The sequence below is a fragment of the Antennarius striatus genome, chromosome 11 (assembly GCF_040054535.1).
Source record: "Antennarius striatus isolate MH-2024 chromosome 11, ASM4005453v1, whole genome shotgun sequence".
Classification (NCBI taxonomy): domain Eukaryota; kingdom Metazoa; phylum Chordata; class Actinopteri; order Lophiiformes; family Antennariidae; genus Antennarius; species Antennarius striatus.
This window is the reverse complement of record NC_090786.1, coordinates 807,576-828,986: the sequence shown is the minus strand read 5'-3', so window position 1 is coordinate 828,986 and position 21,411 is coordinate 807,576. Positions and strand designations below refer to the sequence as shown.

Below are 21,411 nucleotides of genomic sequence, written 5' to 3'. Positions count from 1 at the left end.
GTATATCTTTGAATATTTTAGAATTTAGTAGAATTTAATTTGTTCGCAAACTAAACTCAAAACCAGTTTATATTCAAAGAACTCAGCTCTTATTGGTTGAGATCATTGGTAATTATCTTCAATATATGAATATTCTACTCTGCAAGGTTGTCTTATATAATTATATGGTCAGACTTTAGCGAGTTGGGAAGACATTAAAACGGACATCATGGCTGTTAACATCCCAGGAGTGATAGTGATGGTGGTTTTCTACCTGCTGGTTCTTGGGACTGGAATCTGGGCTTCTTTCAAGTCCAGAAGGAAATAGACGGAAAGTCGAGCCACTGGAATGGAGATGGTCCTGCTGGGAAACCGGAGCATCAACTGGGTGGTGGGGGTCTTCACCATGACAGGTGAGGATGAACAGCCAGCAGAATTAGTTTCTAAAGTCGATGACTGTGAAGTCAACTGACATCCTCTGTGATTTCCTGTAGCGACGTGGATTGGAGGAAACGCTAGTGTTGGCAGTGTTGCGATGATGAACACACCATCCATGGGGCTGATCCGGGTAATTGTTGTGTTCCTGTCATACAGCTCAACTTTCATTATTGGTGAGAGTTTTATTTAAATCTGATAGAATAGTGTATCTGTGTAAAATAACAAATATAGACAATCAGAGGTAAGTCGTCTCATTTTGGCATGTCCACACGTAGCCAAGGTAGTTTTAAAAACACATATTTTTCCCTACAGTTAGGCACATTTTCCACATGACAACATGTAAATCCATGACAAAAATAAAGGTTTTTGAAAAGGAAAGATAAGTGTTTGCATGTGGACGGCTGTAACCGCAGCTTTCAGTCTTGACACATCTTGCCTGCGAAGACAACTTCTGTGACGTAATGTGTGTGATGTGTGTTTACATAGACAAACAGCATGGAGGTCATTAAAACTGTATTGGTGGCAACAATTCTCCAGGCGCTTTAAGTTCAGGTGCTGCTGCCCACTGAGCACAGATGAAGGTAAAGTGTGCCTTTCATTCAAGAATAAAAACTTGAAGTCATTTAAATTGTGGAGCCTGAATCTATAATCAAGGAAAGCTTAATTTTTTGAATGTAATTATTGAAAAAAAAAACGTTTTCCATGATATTCTAATTTTTCATATGGGTCTCTACTTGTCTTTGAAATGTGTACATTCAAGAAAAATGATCATCGAGCTGCTGTATGCTGCATCTTATAATGAAATTTTCTTGGACATGTTTTCGCTTCATTTTTTTTTTGTTATCTGTGTTCCAATGAAGGAGGTCTGCTGTTTGTCAAACCACTGAGAGAAAGAAACTGTGTGACGATGATGGACTCTTTCTACGTCAAGTACGGAAAAGAAATAATGGCTGGAATGAGTGTCCTTTCAGTTTTTATTGATGTCACCTGGCTGCCTGCAACACTCACCAGTTTAGGTACAGTGTCTATATTTTATGTTTATATATTTTTATATGTATAGAAGAGGTGACTGTTGTGGACCAGGATGTAGCAAAGATCAGTCAGGATGAAGTGAGGAGGGCATTGAAGAGGATGAAGAGTGGAAAGGCAGTCGGTCCTGATGATATACCTGTAGAGGTTTGGAAGTGTCTAGGAGAGGTGGCAGTAGAGTTTCTGACTGGGTTGTTCAACAGGATCTTAGATAGTGAGAAGATGCCTGAGGAATGGAGGAGAAGTGTGCTGGTGCCCATTTTTAAGAACAAAGGAGATGTGCAGAGTTGTGGCAACTACAGAGGAATAAAGCTGATGAGCCATACAATGAAGTTATGGGAGAGAGTAGTGGAAGATAGACTAAGGGCAGAAGTGAACATTTGTGAGCAGCAGTATGGTTTCATGCCAAAACAGAGTACTACAGATGCAGTATTTGCTCTGAGGATGTTGATAGAGAAGTACAGAGAAGGCCAGAGGGAGCTGCATTGTGTTTTTGTAGATCTGGAGAAAGCTGATGACAGGGTGTCCAGAGAGGAACTGAGGTATTGTATGAGGAAGTCTGGAGTGGCAGAGAAGTATGTTAGAGCGGTGCAGGACATGTATGAGGACTGTAAGACAGTGGTGAGGTGTGTGTAGGTGTGACAGAGGAGTTCAAGGTGGAGGTGGGACTGCATCAGGGATCAGCTCTGAGCCCCTTCTTGTTGCTATGGTGATGGACAGGCTGACAGACGAGATTAGACAGGAATCTCCATGGACTATGATGTTTGCAGATGACATTGTGATCTGTAGTGAGAGCAGGGAACAGGTGGAGGAGAAGCTAGAGAGGTGGAGGTTTGTCCTGGAAAGGAGAGGAATGAAGGTTAGCCGCAGTAAGACAGAGTACATGTGTGTGAATGAGAGGGACCCAAGTGGAAGAGGGAGGTTACAGGGAGAAGAGATCAAGAAGGGGGAGGATTTGAAGTACTTAGGCTCAACAGTCCAGAGCAATGGAGAGTGTGGAAAAGAGGTGAAGAAGCGTGTCCAGGCAGGATGGAACGGGTGGAGGAAAGTGTCAGGTGTGATGTGTGATAGAAGAGTTTCAGCTAAAAGGAAAGGAAAGGTGTACAAAACTGTGGTGAGACCAGCGATGTTGTTTGGTCTAGAGACAGTGTCCCTGAGGAAAAGACAGGAGACAGAGCTGGAGGTAGCAGAGATGAAGATGCTGAGATTCTCTCTGGGAGTGACCAGGATGGATAGGATCAGGAATGAGTCCATCAGAGGGACAGCACATGTTAGAGGTTCTGGAGATAAAGTCAGAGAGGCCAGACTGAGATGGTTTGGACATGTCCAGAGGAGAGATAGTGAATATATTGGTAGAAGGATGCTGAGTTTTGAACTGCCAGGCAGGAGGCCTAGAGGAAGACCAAAGAGGAGGTTTATGGATGTAGTGAAAGAGGACATGAAGGTAGTTGGTGTGAGAGAAGAGGATTCAAAGGACAGGGCTAGATGGAGGAAATTGATTCGCTGTGGCGACCCCTGAAGGGAAAAGCCGAAAGGAAAAGAAGAAGATATTTTTATATGTATAAGATTATATGTAGCACCATCTGTCACATTATCTTTTTTTTTTTTTTCTTTTTTTAAATATTTTATTTTTTTCAGATCAAACAAACATCAAGCAAAAAGAGAAAAGTAAACATTAACATAACAGGACAAGACAAAAAAAACAAACAAAAAAAATCAGGGCAAGGGGTGTTATATAGAACCGAATAGTAATAGGAAGAAAAAATATATATATGTCTATATACATATACACATATACAGGCACATATACATGCACATACATACATACCCCATACACGGTTACATACATATACACATGCACATATCCATATATACGTACTTGCAAATACATACTTACAAATATACATACACATATACACACATACACCTACATACACATACCCATTTTAATATACATCATTCAAAGGAGGAACATTTCTGGGAGATAGATCTTTTCCATAGTTCTACAAACTTAGTTTTTTGCAGCTTAAATGTATAAGTAATCCTTTCCATTACATAAATTTCATGTATTATATCAAACCAATTCTCGATACAGGGTGCATTAGGCTTAAGCCAGTTTCTAGTAATTGACTTCCGTGCTGCAATACTCAATATACCAAACAGATACCTGGCTTCTTTATTCATAGATGTAGATGGCAAAAAACCAAATAATAGCTCGTCCCACTTGAATGCTATGGCAGGACCAAATATATTCACCAATTCTATATGTATCTGTTGCCAGAAGGAATTTATTTTTGGGGAAGCCCAAAATATATGATAGTGGTTGGCTTCCAGAGAACCACAATTCCTCCAACAGCTAGCGGAGCCTGAGTGGTGGCGATTCTGGACAGGTGTAATAAAATATCTACCGATCGTCTTCCAACCAAATGCCTTCCACTGGGGTGAGCTTGTAATTGACCATTGAAATTCACATTGTCTAACCCAATCTTCCTGTGCAATACTGGTATTTGCCTCCTGTTCCCATTTTTGCTTTATATAGTTGGTGTTTGTTTCTTCCAACTCTTCAAGACCTTTGTATATTCTTGATAATATTTTATGTCCAGAGTCTGCCCCATAGACGCTAATAAAAACTTTCAGTAAATTATTTTCAAATGTTTTATGGCCTTTTTTAATAACATTGTCTATTAAATGACACAACTGAAGATATCTGTAGAAGTCATGATTATTTAGCCCATATATTCCTTTCAATGTCTGGAAATCATTTATTGTCCCTTGTTTAAAGAAAGTGCAATATGACGAAAGACCCTGCTCAGCCCAAGCCTTATAAACTGCATCCAATTTGTTGGGAGTAAAATCTATATCATAGGGGCACCAACGCAAAATTTTTATTTCATCTATCAAGTTATACTTAGTGATGGTCATCATCCAAGTTTTCATTGATAAATTGATCCACCTATTGCTCTTTTCCATTATGTTTTTAATGAGTCTTTTATCCCTTAACCTGGCCTCAATCGGAATCAGCCCAGATACGTTCTTTTCCATGTCTTTCCACCTTGCTTGATACTGAGAATTACACCAGCAAACTGAAATCCTCAGCTGGGATGAGATGTAATAATTCTTTAGGCATGGGAGTGCAAACCCTCCTTTGTTTTTGGCCAATTGGAGAGTTGAAATCTTATCCTAGGTTTCTTCCCTTGCCAAATGAAACGTGAAATCAGTTTATCCCATTCCTTGAAGTGTTTATCTGTAATTTCAATTGGAAGAGTTTGAAACAGATATAACATTCTGGGCAGAATGTTCATTGACACTGTCTCAATCCTTGACTCAAAGCTTAGTATGGGTAACAAGTTCCATCTTTTGGTATCTTCTTTTCTTTTCTGAATTAACACTTTAAAATTTAGTGCATATAGTTTTGTTAGATCTTTTGGAATATTGACCCCTAGATATTTTATATAATTCAAATTCCAATTGAAGTCAAAGCCAGTTTTTAAAATTTGGCTAGGTTTATAGTTGAAACTTAAAATTTGAGTCTTTGAAATATTTAATTTATATCCTGAGACAGAGCCAAAAGCATCAAGGAATGACATAAGTTTAGAAATGGAACTTTCTGGGTTTGATAAAGTAATTAGGACGTCATCTGCAAATAAAGAAATTTTATGTTGTTGAGCTGACATTTGTATACCTATAATATTTTTATCTTGATTAATACCTTGGCTTAGTCCTTCGATAAATAGGGCAAACAGAAGTGGGCTCATGGGCAGCCCTGTCTGGTGCCCCTCTCCAGATTAAATGAGTTTGATATTGATCCATTTACTTTTATCCTAGCTGTTGGACTTTTATACAGAGCCTTTATGATATTTATAAAAGTCTGGTGAAGTCCAAAATGCTCCAGAATTCTATATAGAAATTTCCAGTTGACCCGATCGAATGCCTTTTCCGCATCAAGACTCAATAGAACCGCCTTTATGTTATATTCATTAATGTATTCAATTAAATGTAGTGTTCGGCAGATGCTGTCTTGAGTCTGTCTTTGCTTAATGAATCCCGTCTGATCCAAACTAATTATCTGCGTCAGAATACTTTCTAATCTTTTGGCCATAATGTGGGTGAAAATCTTGTAATCTTGGTTTAGAACACTTATCGGCCTATATCTTCCACATTCTAGTTTATCTTTACCCTCTTTAGGTATCAAGGAAATGGCCGCTTCACTCCAAGAAGGGGGAATTAAGCCAGTCTTAAGCACATAGTGAAATGTTTCCTTCATGCTAGGTATCAATAAATCTCTCATTTCAATGTACCACTCTGAAGGGAATCCATCTGGTCCAGGTGACTTATTTGGTTTTATCGTTGAGATTGCCTTTTGAATTTCATCCTCCTTAATTTCATTAATTAGGCATTTATTTTGTTCAACTGAAACTGTAGGTAATCTTATCCGATCAAAAAAGTTGTCAGTCTTTGTCTCATATAGCCTGGGTTGCCTGTATAACTCCTTATAATGAGATTCAAATAACTGTTGGATATCCTCTAGTTTACAACATATAGAATCTGTTGCGGGGTCTTTTATTTTGTAAATTGTGTTTTCTGCTTGTTGCTTTTTTAATCTGTATGCGAGTAGTTTTGTCGATTTTCCTCCTGCTTCATAATATCTTTGTTTTAAAAAAATCATCCTTTTCTTAATATCATTCAATAGTATTTCATTCTTTATTTTATCAATTTCCCTTTTGGTATTCCTGTCCATTGTTCTCTTATGTTGAGTTTGTAATTCCTGCAAGTCTTTTGAAGTTGGTCATATTTTTCTTTTCTCTGTTTCTTCAATTTTGATGAGTAACCTATGATCTTCCCCCTAAGAACCACCTTACAAGCATCCCAGAGTATAAGTGGTGAGACTTGCCCATTGTCATTATTGGTGAAGTAGTCTGTAATGTCCCTTCTTATTTGCTTTTCATTTCATTTAAAATGTCCGTATTTAACCTCCAGATAGTGTTCTTCTTGTCAGGTCCCAACATCAGCTCCATATAGACTGGGGCGTGATCTGACAGGTCCATGGTTCCGATATTACAATCGTTCACCCTAAACAATTCTCTTTGAAATGTAATTAAATAATCAATTCTAGAATAAACAGAGTGAGGGTGAGGAAAAAAAAGTATAATCTTTCTTAGTTGGATTCAAATCTCTCCATATATCTGAGAGTCCAAGCTCTCTCATCATTATTCTTATATTTTTAGTAGTTTTTGGGCCCTCAGATTGATAGGGTTTTGAGGTGTCAAATTTCATGTAAAGTCTGACATTAAAGTCCCCTCCACAGATGAGGATACCTTGAACTTCAGAGCTCATCAAATCAAAGATGTATTTGTAAAATTTCCAATCAGAACCTGGGGGCGCATAAACATTTAAAAGAGTAACCAAAATACCTTGTAGAACCCCTCTGACCAGTACAAATCTCCCATCTAAATCTTTTTTTTCACATATGCATTCAAAATTTAATTTAGCGGAAATTAATATAGCTACTCCTATTTTGGAACCCTTTTTATATGAAGATGAACACTGGTTAAATTCATTTTTCATGTTCTGGTTCTGTGAGATGGGTTTCCTGAAGGAAGGCTACTTCTATGTCCTCCTTTTTCAATTTTGACATTATTTTGGATCTTTTAATCTGGTTTCCCAGTCCGCTTACATTATAAGTAATTATCTTAACTGACATTTTGTGTCTTTAAATATACTTTATTCTGCTTCATTTCTGTATATAAGAATAATATTTCACCCCTTGAGCTACTATAAACAATAATACAAGCATAGACATAAACCATCAACTCAAAAGCTAAAAAATTAAACTTCATGTCCATATTGACTTCCAAAAGAAAGGCCTCTTTTACGGCCTTATAACTCAGATGGAATAAGAGTGTTGAGGGAAAGTCTCTGCCTCCTTGTTGAGGGAGAGGGCCCTCTTTAGCCCTACAGCTAATATCTAGGTCCATGGTGTCCAGCATGGGGCGTCCTGACCACTAATTTGATCTATTGTTGCCTTTAATGTCTATTATACTCAGTTAATGGCCCAGCTCTGGGGACGTAGAAGAAATAATTTAACTGTTTGTAAATCTTTCGCAGCAAAAGTTCAATACTTATCAAATATCCTGCCGTCGGTAAGCCTGGAGCCTCTCCCTGAATCCCTGACCGGAGCCTGGATCAGTCCGATCTCTTCGTTTTCCTGTGGTCTGCCAAGTGAGTCGAGTGATTTGATCCAGAAGTGAACTTTGTTTCTTCAGGACCGTCACCGGTATCCCTCTCTCTACCATGTCCGCCGTCCCCTCTTCCGCCGAGTTGTACATCACAGTTCCTTCCTTATAGAACACTCTCATTCTGGCTGGAAACGGAGTTTGAAATCTTATGTTTCTCTCCTTCAACATGGCTTTCACTTCTCCGTATTCCCTCCGCTTCCTCCTCACCTCCGGCGAGTAGTCGTTGTCCAGGTATATCTTATTGCCTTGGAAATCGAACCCCTTCTTCTGCCAGGCCCGTTTAATCACATCCTCCTTCATTCTGTAACTTGAAAACTTGACGACGACTGATCTCGGGGGAGCATCAACCGGAGGTTTTGACGGTAGCGCTCGATATGCTCTCTCAATGTTTAACAGAGTAGACGGAGGTAACTCCAGCCCTTTCATCAACATGTCTTCAACAAAAATAATCAATGAGGTCATGTTTTCTTTTTTTCCTTCTCGTATCCCATATATTCTTACATTATTCGTCGTGATTGCCCCTCTAAGTCGGTCATTTTAGCATCCATTTGTACCTTTAGTTTCACGAGTTCGGTCACCACTTCCTCCGTCGTTTGGATGCGAGCTTCAGCCATGTTCATTCGGTTTTCTGTTTCTTTAATTCTTTCATTTATTTTATTTATTTCCTCTCGTATGCCCTTAAGTTCTTGACAGGTAACTTTCCTGAAGTCCCATAATTCCTTCAAAATTAGGGCCATCCTAGTGTCATGGTTCGGTCTTCTTTCAGCCTCCGGCAAAGTAGCTTCCTCTGTGTTGCTGATGCTACTAGCTTGAGTAAATTCGCCTTCTTCTTCTTCGTCAGTTTCCTGACTTTTCCCACGATTTCTCTTCCCTTTTTTAGGCATATTTACCAGCCCGTGTTCTTATCACTTGCCTTGCTTCGTTTTCCTCTCAAAATCGAGTTTGTACGGGCTACTTTAATTATTACTGTCGGGAGCCTGTCTACCTATGCTGCCATCACCATCATCGGTAACCGGAAGTCCCCGTGACACCATTTTTTCACAGCCATCTGTCACATTATCAACGTGTTTATTAAAACGTAATGAAACCATGAGTGTGGTTCTGGATTTGCCGTTCTCTCTTTGTGTCTGGATCTCTGCTGCTGTTGTCATTATCCACACCCTGATGGGAGGTCTCTACTCTGTGGCCTACACAGATGTTATACAGCTGGCCCTCATTTTAGGAGGTTAGGGTTAGGAGGCCTAGAGGAAGACCAAAGAGGAGGTTTATGGATGTAGTGAAAGAGGACATGAAGGTAGTTGGTGTGAGAGAAGAGGATGCAGAAGACAGGGTTAGATGGAGGACACTGATTGGATGTGGAGACCCTGAAGGGAAAAGCCCAAAGGAGAAGAAGAAGATATCATTATACACAGGTAAAATCTACATGTCTATTGGTTGATAAAAAATGTTGGGGGCCTTTTCACAAGGCTGGAGTAGATTAAAATGGTTTTCGTTGTTTCTCGTGGAGAAATATTTTTTGACTTATGAGCTCAGTCACTAGGTAGGAAAAATGTGTTGCTTATGGTACTACTGCACTATTATCTGAGGTTCTACTGTATGATCTGAGGTTCTACTGTATTTTCTACTATTATTGTATTTGACAGTCAATATGACTTCTGTGAAGCTGGAAATACATCTTTATATTTGTTTCATGTAGTCCAAAGTGAACATGGTGACATTATAATTATCTCTTCCTTTGAATAATGTGCACTTCTGTGTTTGTTGGCAAAGTAAACTCAAAACCAGTTTTTATTCAAAGCAGTCAGCTTTAATTGGTTGAGATGGTTGGTAATTATCTTCAATTCATGAACATTGTTCTCTGTACGGCTGTCCTTTATAATTATATGGTCAGACTTCAGAGAGTTGGGAAGACATCAAATCAGACATCATGGCTGTTAACGTCCCAGGAGTGATAGCGATGGTGGTTTTCTACCTGCTGGTTCTTGGGACTGGAATCTGGGCTTCTTTCAAGTCCAAAAGGAAACAGAAGAGAAGTGGAGCCACTGGAATGGAGATGGTCCTGCTGGGAAACCGGAGCATTAACCAGGTGGTGGGGGTCTTCACCATGACAGGTGAGGAGAAAACAGCTGACAAGAATTAGTATCTAAAGTATATGCTTATAAACTCCATCGACTCATAAAAAATACAAATTTATTTTTTAAAGTGCACAGACTAACTTTCATTAGCATTTTCAGTTTTGTTCCTCCAGATGAAGAGCAAATGGCACCACTTTGTCCAGTCTTTTTAAATATCATTACTTATAATTTATTGATAGGGTAGCTCTTGTGAAAGAAAGTTTTCAAAGTGTGCCTCTGGGAAATGACAAGGTATATACAACATCAGGAGTCAGGAGTATCCTTCAATCTCACACTACAGTTTATTATGTCATTATATTCAACTTGAATTTAGAGAAACATAAATCTCATGTTTGTTCTGCAATTAACACCTTCCTCTGACTTCCTGTTTTGAACACCAGACATGACAGTCATCCCAACAGTCAACAAACATTATGTTCTCCAAAGGCAGATTGTCTGGCAATTATGTGATTTTTCCTTGTTATAGAGTACCTGTATTTTAGACATGCAATATTGATGCCATGCAGTGTGAATAGTCATGTGTTCATCTGTCCTGTAGCAACGTGGATCGGAGGAAGTATCATTGTTGGGAGTGTTGAGATGATGTGTACACCATCCATGGGGCTGATCCGGGTGATAGTTCTGTTCCTGTCATACAGCTCAACGTTTGTAATTGGTAAGAATGTTACTACACCTGGTAGAATAGTGTTTGTGTGAAGGTGTAACTTAAGCATTCCCTGCTGTTATTTCAATCATATCAAGGAATATTGAAGGCAATCTATTAAACCATTAAAATTAATTGCTATATCGGAAACATGGATCAATGCAGAATGGATTTTAAACTGAAAGTATATAAATTTCACTGTGTAAACAGAGCAAAGGTGGAGGAGGAGTGGTTGTGTATGTGTATAAATATTTGAACTATAAAGCAGTAGAAAATATGACAACTGTGATTGATAACTTGTTAGAATATTTAACAATTGAAATACATGTAGTCAAGGAGGAGGGAGGTGGTCATGGGTAGTATGGGCAACAAAAGAGAGTCTTGACACCCTCCTGTTTCACCTCCAGACAACTGACTTTAAACACCTGTCAGATTCCTGTCGTCTAGCCAGCACATGATTTATAGATGTAATAATTTCAAGTCAGTTTCACAATAGTTCAAATGTGATTGAATAGTTATAGCAGGAAGAGCATAACAAATTATTATCAGGAAAATTGTTCTCTGACCTGCTGTGTGTTGCATCTTAAATAAAATCTCCCTGTTTATGATTTTTTTCTCTTCATTATTTTGTTGTGTTCCAATGAAGGAGGTCTGCTGTTTGTCAAACCACTGAGAGAAGGAAACTGTCTGACGATGCTGGACTCTTTCCACATCAAGTATGGAAAAGTAATAACAGCTGGAATGAGTCTCCTTTCAGTTTTTATTGATGCCATCTGGGTGAATGGAACACTCACTAGTTTAGGTAAAGTATTATATATTTACAGATGTTTAAGATTATATACAGCAACATTTTGCACATAGTCAATGCTTGTGTCCTAAAACATACTAAAACTTGACTGTCTTTACTTCTAAACAGGAGGAACCATGAGTGTGGTTCTGGATTTGCCGTTCTCTCTTTGTGTCTGGATCTCTGCTGCTGTTGTCATTATCTACACCCTGATGGGAGGTCTCTACTCTGTGGCCTACACAGATGTTATACAACTGGTCCTCATTTTAGGAGGTTTGGTGAGTTATCAGTTTACCAAGCATACATATTAGAAATAATTGCTATAAAATTATAAATTATTTTCATTTCTCTCTCAGTCCATCTGTGTTCCCTTTGTCATGACGAGTCCTCACACCTTGGACATCAGTCAGACTCTGGTGAACAACACCTTAAACGCTCCCTGGATTGGACAACCAGAGATGAAGAAGATCTGGATCATGATTGATGACTTACTATATTTTGTAAGAAAACTATATCCTGTCCTTTATTAAATAGAATTCACTCTTGTCTCTATTGATGTCTGTAGAAAATGGTCAATGTCAGGTATATTTGAAGACTGAACTGTAGTTTGGTACCTGAAGAATCAATTTTGGTGTCACAGTGAAATAAAACGTCTGTAAAATTTGAAAAGGATGCAGATGCAAAACACCAAATTATCTTGCTTACTTCCAGGCCCTGGGGGGTTTGGGATACCAGGCCTTCCACCAGAGGACCTTGTCAGCTTCTTCTACTGCTTCAGCAAAGATCTCCTGCTTTGCTGCAGCTTTCCTCATGCTCATGTTTTCAATACCTCCTATACTCATTGGAGCAGCTGCTGCGTCCACAGGTAATAATGTTGTTTCTGGTCCAAACCTTTCAAAACATCATTTCATGATCCATCCGTTGTCACTTCAATAGTGTAGAGCTCCACTATTGAAGTGACTCTGTTGTACTGATCTTTAGTGTAATAAACTCTTGTCCGTCTTTATTGATCGTATTTCACCAACTCCTCTGCACTCCTGATCACCATTGTTTTCATCTGGTCTGGAGAAAGCCCCTTTGTTCTGATGAAGATCCTGCAGTTGTTGGTCCAGGTGTTGGTCCAGGTGTTGGTCCAGGTGTTGGTCCAGGTGTTGGTCCAGGTGTTGGTCCAGGTGTTGGTCCAGGTGTTGTCCATCAGCCCATTCTTCTTTAGTTGTCGAGCTTCTTTAGCGATATCAGCATTCTTTTTAGTGAGATTCTCATTCATGTAGACATTTTTTCCTTTCAGTTTGAAGCCTTGTTTCAGAAGAACAATTTGTGTTTACGATAGTTGAATTTTATCAGCACTGCAGGTGGTCTCCTACCTCCAGGTGGTGATGGGTAACACGTCTCAATCTGGTCCAGATCTATAGTTATCTCCAGGTCCCTCAGTTGAGAAATTATTTGTTGATCAATAGTCTCGATGTCAGCGCTGTGATCAGTTCCCTCTCCTCTGGACACAGCACGTGTGTAATTCCTTGGCTTGGCTTTGATTCCAGTGATGATCACATCATTTATATGAATACTTTGTTCCAAATCATCCATTCTTTGTTGTCCCTGTTCTAAGACAATTCCTGGGTATTTTTCATCTGTCTTTTCATATTTTCTTCATTTCGTCCTTCATTTCTTCCATGGCGTCTAGCATCAGTTTTAGCTTTTCTTCCAACTTTTTATCAAAGACACTCCTTAACTTATCAAAGTCGCTCTTTAACTCACTCTTTAACTCTTTCATAGAGGAGACAAACTGGTCCAGAGTATCCTTGATAGTTTTGTTCCCATCCTCCTCCAATTTTACTTTTCCTCTCGTCATTTTGCAGTCAGTGAGAGTCACTATGAGTTTTGAACTGCCAGGCAGGATGCCTAGAGGAAGACCCAAAGAGGAGGTTTATGGATGTAGTGAAAGAGGACATGAAGGTAGTTGGTGTGAGAGAAGAGGATGCAGAAGACAGGGTTAGATGGAGGACACTGATTGGCTGTGGAGACCCCTGAAGGGAGAAGCCGAAAGGGGAAGAAGAAGAAGAAGAAAGAGTCACTATGAGAGTTTTAGTTCTGTCTCCAATCATTCAGAATGTTTTTGTTCTGTCTCACATCAATCAGAATGTTTGTATTCCCTCAGATCAATGACAATATTTCAGTTCTGTCTCAAATCAATTAGTAGCAGATTTAGCAAGACCAGACCGATGGTCTTTTCGTGGAGTGCACTGCCTTTGATCTGACCCAAACGTAACAATATTCCCTCTATGTCTGGGGATTTCCAGAGGCCATAAAGGTGCTGCAGATGACAGTACCCAGAATTCTCTGCGCTTACGCCATGAGTGCATGTTAGAACGTCGAACAGGCTATAGAGCTGATTTTCTTTTTTTTTAGATGTCGTCCTGCCCAAAGGTCGTTGTCATTTCCATCAGTGTATACCCAGCAAGCCAGCAAAATACAGGATCAAGTCATAGGTGGCTTGTAATGCCACATCGGGCTGTGCTTATAAAATGCAAGTCTAACTCGGGAAACCTACCAGTGGAGACCCAGGGAAAAACCAGGGGGTGCAACTTGTGCTTGATATGACAAACGGACTCAGGGGTCACTCTGTGACGTGACAGTTTCTTCACCTCTTATGAACTCGGACAACAGCTCCTGAAGAGAAAGATCACCATGGTTGGCACATTTTGAAAGAACATGCCTGAGCCACCCACCTGCTCTGCTTGCATGAAAGAAGAGAGGTCTTCTCATCAAAGCAGGAACTAATAACATAATGTCAAAAGCAGTTTCACAGACAAAAAATTACAGTTTATGAGAAGTTTTTTTCAGCAGAGTCAGTGTATATATTAAGTGTTGTCTCTGCTTTTCCCTTCATCCCTCAGACTGGAACCAGACCACCTATGGTTCTCCATCTCCATATGAACGTGGAGAAGCTTCACAATCTCTCCCCATCGCCCTGCAGCACCTCACCCCACCCTTCATCTCCATCATTGGTATTGGGTGTGTGGCTGCTGCTGTGATGTCATCAGCTGACTCTGCTTTACTTTCTGCATCTTCTGTCTTCACCAATAACATTTACAAGAACATCCTGAGACCTCAGGTAAGTAAAGCTCCCTGTTTGAATCTGGTTCCTGCAGTCTCTCATTACTAGTGCACCAACATATCATTAGTAAGGTAAACCTGCCTCATGCCAGCCTCACCCCAGCTCATGTTCACTATTAATGTGTGGAAAATTCAACACTGGAGGATAGGAAGAACCGACATTGAAGGATCAAAATGTGATGTCACTATGAATGTTTGGTCATCACAAGCTCGTTATCCTTGTCGTAACTTTTCAGACAGCTCCTGCTTTGAATCCAAAAAATCAGTGGTCTCCCATCCAACAGGTTCTGGGAATGTTCATTCAAATGAGGAATAAATACTTAAACAGCTACTCTCCAAACTAAATATTTTAGCCATATTTTGCAAGCTATATATTCTATTTGATGTCCAGTTATGATCAATGGTCTCGATTACCAGTCAGGTCTGGATGATGGATAACTGCCTGGATTTGCTTTTAACTGTCTGAGACTGCACCATGGTCCTGTATGAGTAAATGAGACAGACCAAGTTTTATTTGGGGGGGGGGGTTATTTGGGGGGGTATTTTTTGGGACAGCAGTTATTGCAGTCCGCCTGATGACCGGTGTTTCTCTGTGAGTGACGAGTAGTCGGCTAGAATGATTTGATGGAGTTGGAGATGTAGCTAGAATTGAAGTTGAAGTTCCAATTTAAGCCCCAGTGGGTCCAGGTGTTGGAGCAGATCAGCTGTGGGCTCTTGGGTTGGAAGCAGCTTGTTGTCCAGAGTTGGTCCTCATGGCAGAGAACATCAAGTTGCAACCAATAGCACCTGGTAGGAAGTAGCATTGACTACCAGCTACTCACAACTCAAAAGATCACAAACTTTGTCCAAGATAGCAAGCATAATACCTTTGTTTCCCAAACGAAGAAGCAGCAGCCAAATCGCATCACTGTCCTCACTGGAGACTCTGTAGGTTCTCTCTGTAGGTTCTTAGTCAACCAGATAGCAATAAATCAACAAGACCAAAAAAATCAACTGGACTTGTTTAAATATGATTGAAACCAACCTGAAACAAATTCAGTTGTTCCTCTTTCCTTGACCTCCTTGAAAACTGAAGTTGTTGAAAGACACAAAACATGAGGCAAAAGAGTGTAAATTCAAATGGAAGTGGCCAGATAGAGAAACAAAGTAGGAATAAAGCAGTGAGAGGTGTCAATAGAGTAATTCACTCTATGTTTAGGTGATCTTTATCTTCTCCTTCAGGCTTCGAACCGAGAGTGTCAGTGGACGGTCTGGACTTCTGTGGTGGTTATGGGTGTGGCCGGAACGTCGCTCACCATGTTGAAAAGTGGAATTGTAGTGTTTTGGTTTGTTACTAATGAAATGTGTTATATTGTAATTTTCCCTCAACTTGTTTGTGCCGTCTTCTTCAACATCTCCAATGGTTATGGGGCTATCATGGGTGTACTGGTGGCCCTCATTTTAAAGCTGTTGATTGGAGACCCATTAATAGGATTAGAACCAGTCCTACATTTCCCAGGATGCACTCTGGAGAACGGTATTTATATCCAGTACGCTCCAGTTAAGACCATCTCCATGCTGTCCACCATTGCTGCCATCTTGTTGTTCTCCTACCTGGCTTCTGTCCTCTTCAACAAAGGTGTTCTACCTGAGAAGTGGGATGTGTTCAAAGTGAAAGCCCAGCACTCACCAGTACCACTGACACCAGTAGGTGGCACCATAGAGGTGGAGGAGAATGAGGAAATAAAGAGAAACAACTGTCAGAGTGAGGTGTCACAAGTGATGATGGTGCATTCATGTTCCTAGGTGTTTGTCTCAAATCATTGAAAGAGAATTACACAGAATTATCAAAACATCTATCTTCAATATCTCAATTTCTACCTTTATTCACATTTTTGCTGTTGAAAGGATTTTAAAAAATACTTGGGTAAATAAAATTCAGACAAGTATTTTTCATTGGTCTAATACTCTAGAATCAATTAAACAACCCTCACTATACACTGGAGTCAGAATGAAAAATTCTGATGTCATATGGTTCCGATTTATCTTCAACTGCAGGCCCCTTACAAACAGCTGTTAAACCTGATTTCTCACCTAGATTGACTCTCTCCCAATGACCTTTAACAAACTTCAACTATTTCATCATCGAAGCCATCAACACGTCTTGGCAGATACTAGGTTGCTTCATGAGTTTTTAACCTTAGTGGCCCTTCTTTACTGAATATGATTCATCTGTTTTTATGATTAGGCTCCAACCTCAGTCACTTACATTAGCTGTAATCAAAGCTCATCGTAAAAAAGCCACTCTTGATCTAGAGAACTTTGCCACCTATAGAACCCCATGCATTCTTCTCTTCATGAGCAGTTGCCAATCAGTTGTGTGACCTCCCCCATAACAACACTAGTTGAGGATTATTAGACTGTAAAGGTCAAGCATGACCTAATTACATCAGAAAAAAGAAATTTCTGTGCATGTCTTCTTTGATAGTAACAAGCATTTACACAATGTCCAATTACAGAGATTTGAACATAAAGGAGTCACAGTACGATGGCATATATCATATTTATCAGATCGATCTTAATTTGTACATGACTAACAGTTGGTCATGGAGTTGGGCAGGGTTGTCAAGTGCGCTGAATCCCTCTCCTGGAAACAACCAGTTACAGTATGAGGCCTGAACTATTGGGAATCTGAATGTGTAATCATGGAAAACGGTTTATATCTTGTGAATAAAGAAAATTAACGAACAAATATATAACCATTAAAAAATAGAGAAGCACAAATCATGGGAATAATTAAATCTTCCCATTGAATCAAGATGTTCGTACGGTGTAACAAGAACAGAAGTGAGAATGTTGAAAGTGCTGTAATCAGGAAGATTGGACGAAAGTCTAAATAAATGTCAATGTCGTCAGATTATGTGAGTTGGGTTATTCGCGGAAATGGAAATGAATTACCTAGACAAAGATTTTTTTAGGGCTACATTTCACTAGTGGCTTGATCAACCAAGACCAACCGAAAGACAAAATAGTACAAGAAGGCTACGAAACGGGCCTTTCAGTTCTTTGAAATTACCATGTCGGACATCGTCGCCACATGGACGGAGTGGAAACTTTACCCCAACTTTGATTATTTTTTCCAAAACCATTATGGATCAATTCAGCAGGAAAAACTTGCTCACAGGTGATGGATAAAAGAGGGACTTTGTTTTAGTTTCTTCTCATATGAATAAACAACTTATTGCAATCAACTCGTGGGACTCAGCAGCTGGACAGTCCCTCTTCCTCCCTTTTAATTTTTCCTTTTTTGGACTTTGCCTCTGCTAAATAAATCGGACTTGTATTTGCCCTGAATAGCCAGAGCCAAGAGCAGGTCACCCTGGCCGAGTGACTCGCCTGATCGATCTCCAAGAAAAATATCAGAGTTTTACCGTTAAGGCAGCAGTTACATTAAGAATTGAAAGAAATGAGTTATTGAAGGAAATTATTAATTAGACTGATTGATTTGGACTTGGATCTTGGATAATTTAGATTAAGACCAGAGCTCCTAAAAAGAGGCAGTTGCAAACAGTTGGCCTGAAAGGGTTAAGCCACTGGATCTTCTGGCTGGAATGATTGGGGAAATTCACACTGTCGTTAATAAAGCACAGATTCATGAACAGGTCATGTTGTTTCATGTCTTACCTATTCTTAAGATTATCCTGTGATATTCTCCAACCGTTGTTCTTCTGAGCCAGGCAATATTTCTGACATCAGTACATAGCGACAGTCAACCAGTCCATCATGGCTGTTAACATCCCAGGAGTGATAGTGATGGTGGTTTTCTACCTGCTGGTCCTTGGGACTGGAATCTGGGCTTCTTTCAAGTCCAAGAAGAAACAGAAGAAAAGTGGAGCCACTGGAATGGAGATGGTCCTGCTGGGAAACCGGAGCATCAACTGGGTGGTGGGGGTCTTCACCATGACAGGTGAGAGAACAGCTGACAGAACTGTAACGGCAACTCTATGACTGATCTCCATAAATTCATGAAAACAAAATTCATTCATCTTCTAAACCCGCTTCATCCGCTTTATGAAAGAAAGGTTGTTTCTGTCTGTTGATGTTTACATTTGACATTATACCACTGCAGATGATTTTTTATTAGACTACAGCTGTTGGACAACTACAGCTAATGTGATCAGGGAGACAGGCAGGAGAGTACTTGGTGTGTCATCTGGAAGGAAAGTAGATAAGGAGACTTGGTGGTGGAATGAGGAGGTACAGGAGTGTATACAGAGAAAGAGGTTAGCTAAGAGGAAGTGGGACACTGAGAGGACTGAGGAGAGTAGACAGGAGTACAGGGAGATGCAGCGTAAGGTGAAGGTAGAGGTAGCAAAGGCCAAACAAGAAGCTTATGATGACTTGTATGCTAGGTTGGACAGTAAGGAGGGAGAGACTGATCTATACCGGTTGGCAAGACAGAGAGACAGAGATGGGAAGGACGTGCAGCAGGTTAGGGTGATTAAGGATAGGGATGGAAGTCTATTGACAGGTGCCAGTAGTGTGATGGGAAGATGGAAAGAGTACTTTGAAGAGTTGATGAACGTGGAAAATGAGAGAGAACAAAGACTAGAAGAGGTGACTGTTGTGGACCAGGATGTAGCAAAGATTAGTCAGGATGAAGTGAGGAGGGCATTGAAGAGGATGAAGAGTGGAAAGGCAGTTCCCGGCCTCATTTGGACTAAACTGGGCTGTGGTGATGTGCATTGGAAACATCTCGTCTTTTATCATAGATAAGAGTTTTAAGTTACATCTGAACTAACAAAAAAGCGTGGAAATCGTGAAAAATTCATGAATCAGGAATTATGAAGACTTCACAGTAAATCAAGAAATTTATTTTGTTTTGGTTTTTTTCAGACTTGTTATTATAATAGACTTCACACCTTCATCACATTTGCAACATCATCTGGGAAACAAGAAGGGCTGACAGGTAGAAGCCATTTGCCTTGTGAAATCCCCGTCCCCCAGAATCAACAGACATCTCTCTCATTACAATATGATGTCAACAAACTCAGACATTAAATGTTTTCAACCAGTTCATACAATGAATTTTGACAGATGTTCACACGCTAACATCCAATTCCAGATATTAGCCTTTGTCCCAGATATAACCTTGAGCATAACCATGTTTACATTCGTTCTAGGAACAACAAGGTTTGTTAACGTCAAGGTTTGTTCTCGACAAGAATATAATGACCATATTAACCTCCCTCAGCAGACAGTGTTTATTCAAGGATTAGCCACTTTGTTAGACACTTCAACAGCTTCACATTCAATTATATTGTCAACATATAACAACATGCACTTTAAAGTCTGAAACTTAATATTATCCCTCCAAGCAGAAATCCATGTTGTTGTTTTCATTCATCCATGTTTCTGACATCGATGATGTTCAACGGTTTTTCAGCTGTTCTGTGTAATCCTTGATGTGTCCAAAATTGGTGTAGAGCTCCCACTATTGAAGTAATTCTTATGTACAGATCTTTGGTGTAGTAAAAACTCTTGCCCACCTTTATTACTTGTATTTGGCCAACTCCTTCGTATTCCTAGTCACCATTGTTTTCATCTGTTCCGGAGAAAGCCCCTTTGTTTTGATTAAGATGCTGCAGTTGTTGGTCCAGGTGTTGGTCCAGGTGTTGTCCATCAGCCCATTCTTCTTCAGTTGTCGAGCTTTTTTTTCGATAGCATACTGTCTTGCTGGGAGGCGACAGGGCTACCCACTGCGCCACTGCAGCCAACCATTGACTCGTGTTATCGTGCCCCTTATTACTGGAATAAACTCCTACACATTAAAGACGCAACATCAGAAATATTGAAATCAATTTTTGAAAACCCATTCACTAAGTTAAGGTGAATGTTAATCCTTGTGATTCTGCTCCTGTCTGAAATGTTTCTTATAAATGTCATTCGTAAGTCTTCTGCTCATCTGTCCATACACATGACATCTGGTTTTAACCTTTCTGTTCACTGTTCTTTTACTTGCTATTTTTACTCACCATTTTATTATATTGACAGTCAATGATTTTTATCAAGCTACGTTATTTATATATTTTAGTTTATTTTACTTTTGCCAAAGGTGAACATCCTGACATTACCTTTATTTCTTTCATGTTAATATCTTTCAATATCCTCAGGTCTCAATGACAGAATTATGCTTGTTTGCAAAGTAAAACTGAAAACCAGTTCTTTAACTATTGGCTGAGCCAGTTGACAATTATCTTCAATCTATAATTATTCATTTCAGCAGTGCTGCTCAGATTCAGTTGAAGGGGAATACATTCCAAACGAACATCATGGCTGTTAACGTCCCAGGAGTGATAGCGATGGTGGTTTTGTACCTGCTGGTCCTTGGGACCGGAATCTGGGCTTCTTTCAAGTCCAAAAGGAAACAGAAGAGAAGTGGAGCCACTGGAATGGAGATGGTCCTGCTGGGAAACCGGAGCATTAATGTGGTGGTGGGGGTCTTCACCATGACAGGTGAGGAGAGAACAGCTGATAAGAACTAGAATCGAAAGTATATGAAAGCAAACTCTATCGAATCATGGAGTCTCTACCAGTACAAATTTATTTTTTATAATATTTTAAATAACAGCAGCCTCCTGCTGGTTACTGTTTATGATCATCTTTCTCTGAAATCTTCATGTCAAAATATTCAAAGCCTGTTCCTTCCCCTTGATTATCTAATCATTAAGCATCAACATGAATATTTGACTGGACAGGTAGGATGGCATTGGCAGAGAGCAGAACACCACTGAAACCTGAGGGTGGTGCACCAGGTGATCCAAATTAAAACAACTACACCCACAGGTGTAGCTTCGGCCTTCATAGGAAGTACCAACCTACTCAGACTATCACATGGTCTTTCTGTAAAGACTCTATTTTTCACAGTATCAGACACTTCACAAGCTAGGTGGGAGCATCTGGATCCTTCACAGGAAAGGAAAACTTCAACTGGTTATAGTTTTGGACTTGAAGAATCTCTGGAATATCTGAAACACCAGTTTGAGGGTTCTGGAAGTAAGTATGTGGTAC

General features: G+C 39.8%; 1 protein-coding gene across 1 annotated transcript; it reads left to right on the top strand.

Annotated features, from left to right (window-relative positions):
• The first annotated feature begins 334 nt into the window (after nucleotides 1–334).
• On the top strand, nucleotides 335–11,709 carry LOC137604033 (high-affinity choline transporter 1-like). The gene is made up of 7 exons (XM_068327961.1): nucleotides 335–392; nucleotides 474–547; nucleotides 9,574–9,793; nucleotides 10,356–10,472; nucleotides 11,107–11,262; nucleotides 11,377–11,525; nucleotides 11,704–11,709. Exons 1-7 carry the CDS (start codon nucleotides 335–337, stop codon nucleotides 11,707–11,709), a joined length of 780 nt encoding a protein of 259 aa, XP_068184062.1.
• The last annotated feature ends 9,702 nt before the right edge of the window (nucleotides 11,710–21,411 follow it).

Bases quoted from the DNA above. Each gene is read 5' to 3' on its own strand.
- LOC137604033 (XM_068327961.1), top strand. From the start codon at position 335: ATGGTCCTGCTGGGAAACCGGAGCATCAACTGGGTGGTGGGGGTCTTC. The intron at 393-473 runs GTGAGGATGAAC...GATTTCCTGTAG, and splicing joins GGGGGTCTTCACCATGACAG to CGACGTGGATTGGAGGAAAC. The intron at 9,794-10,355 runs GTGAGGAGAAAA...TCTGTCCTGTAG, and splicing joins GGGGGTCTTCACCATGACAG to CAACGTGGATCGGAGGAAGT.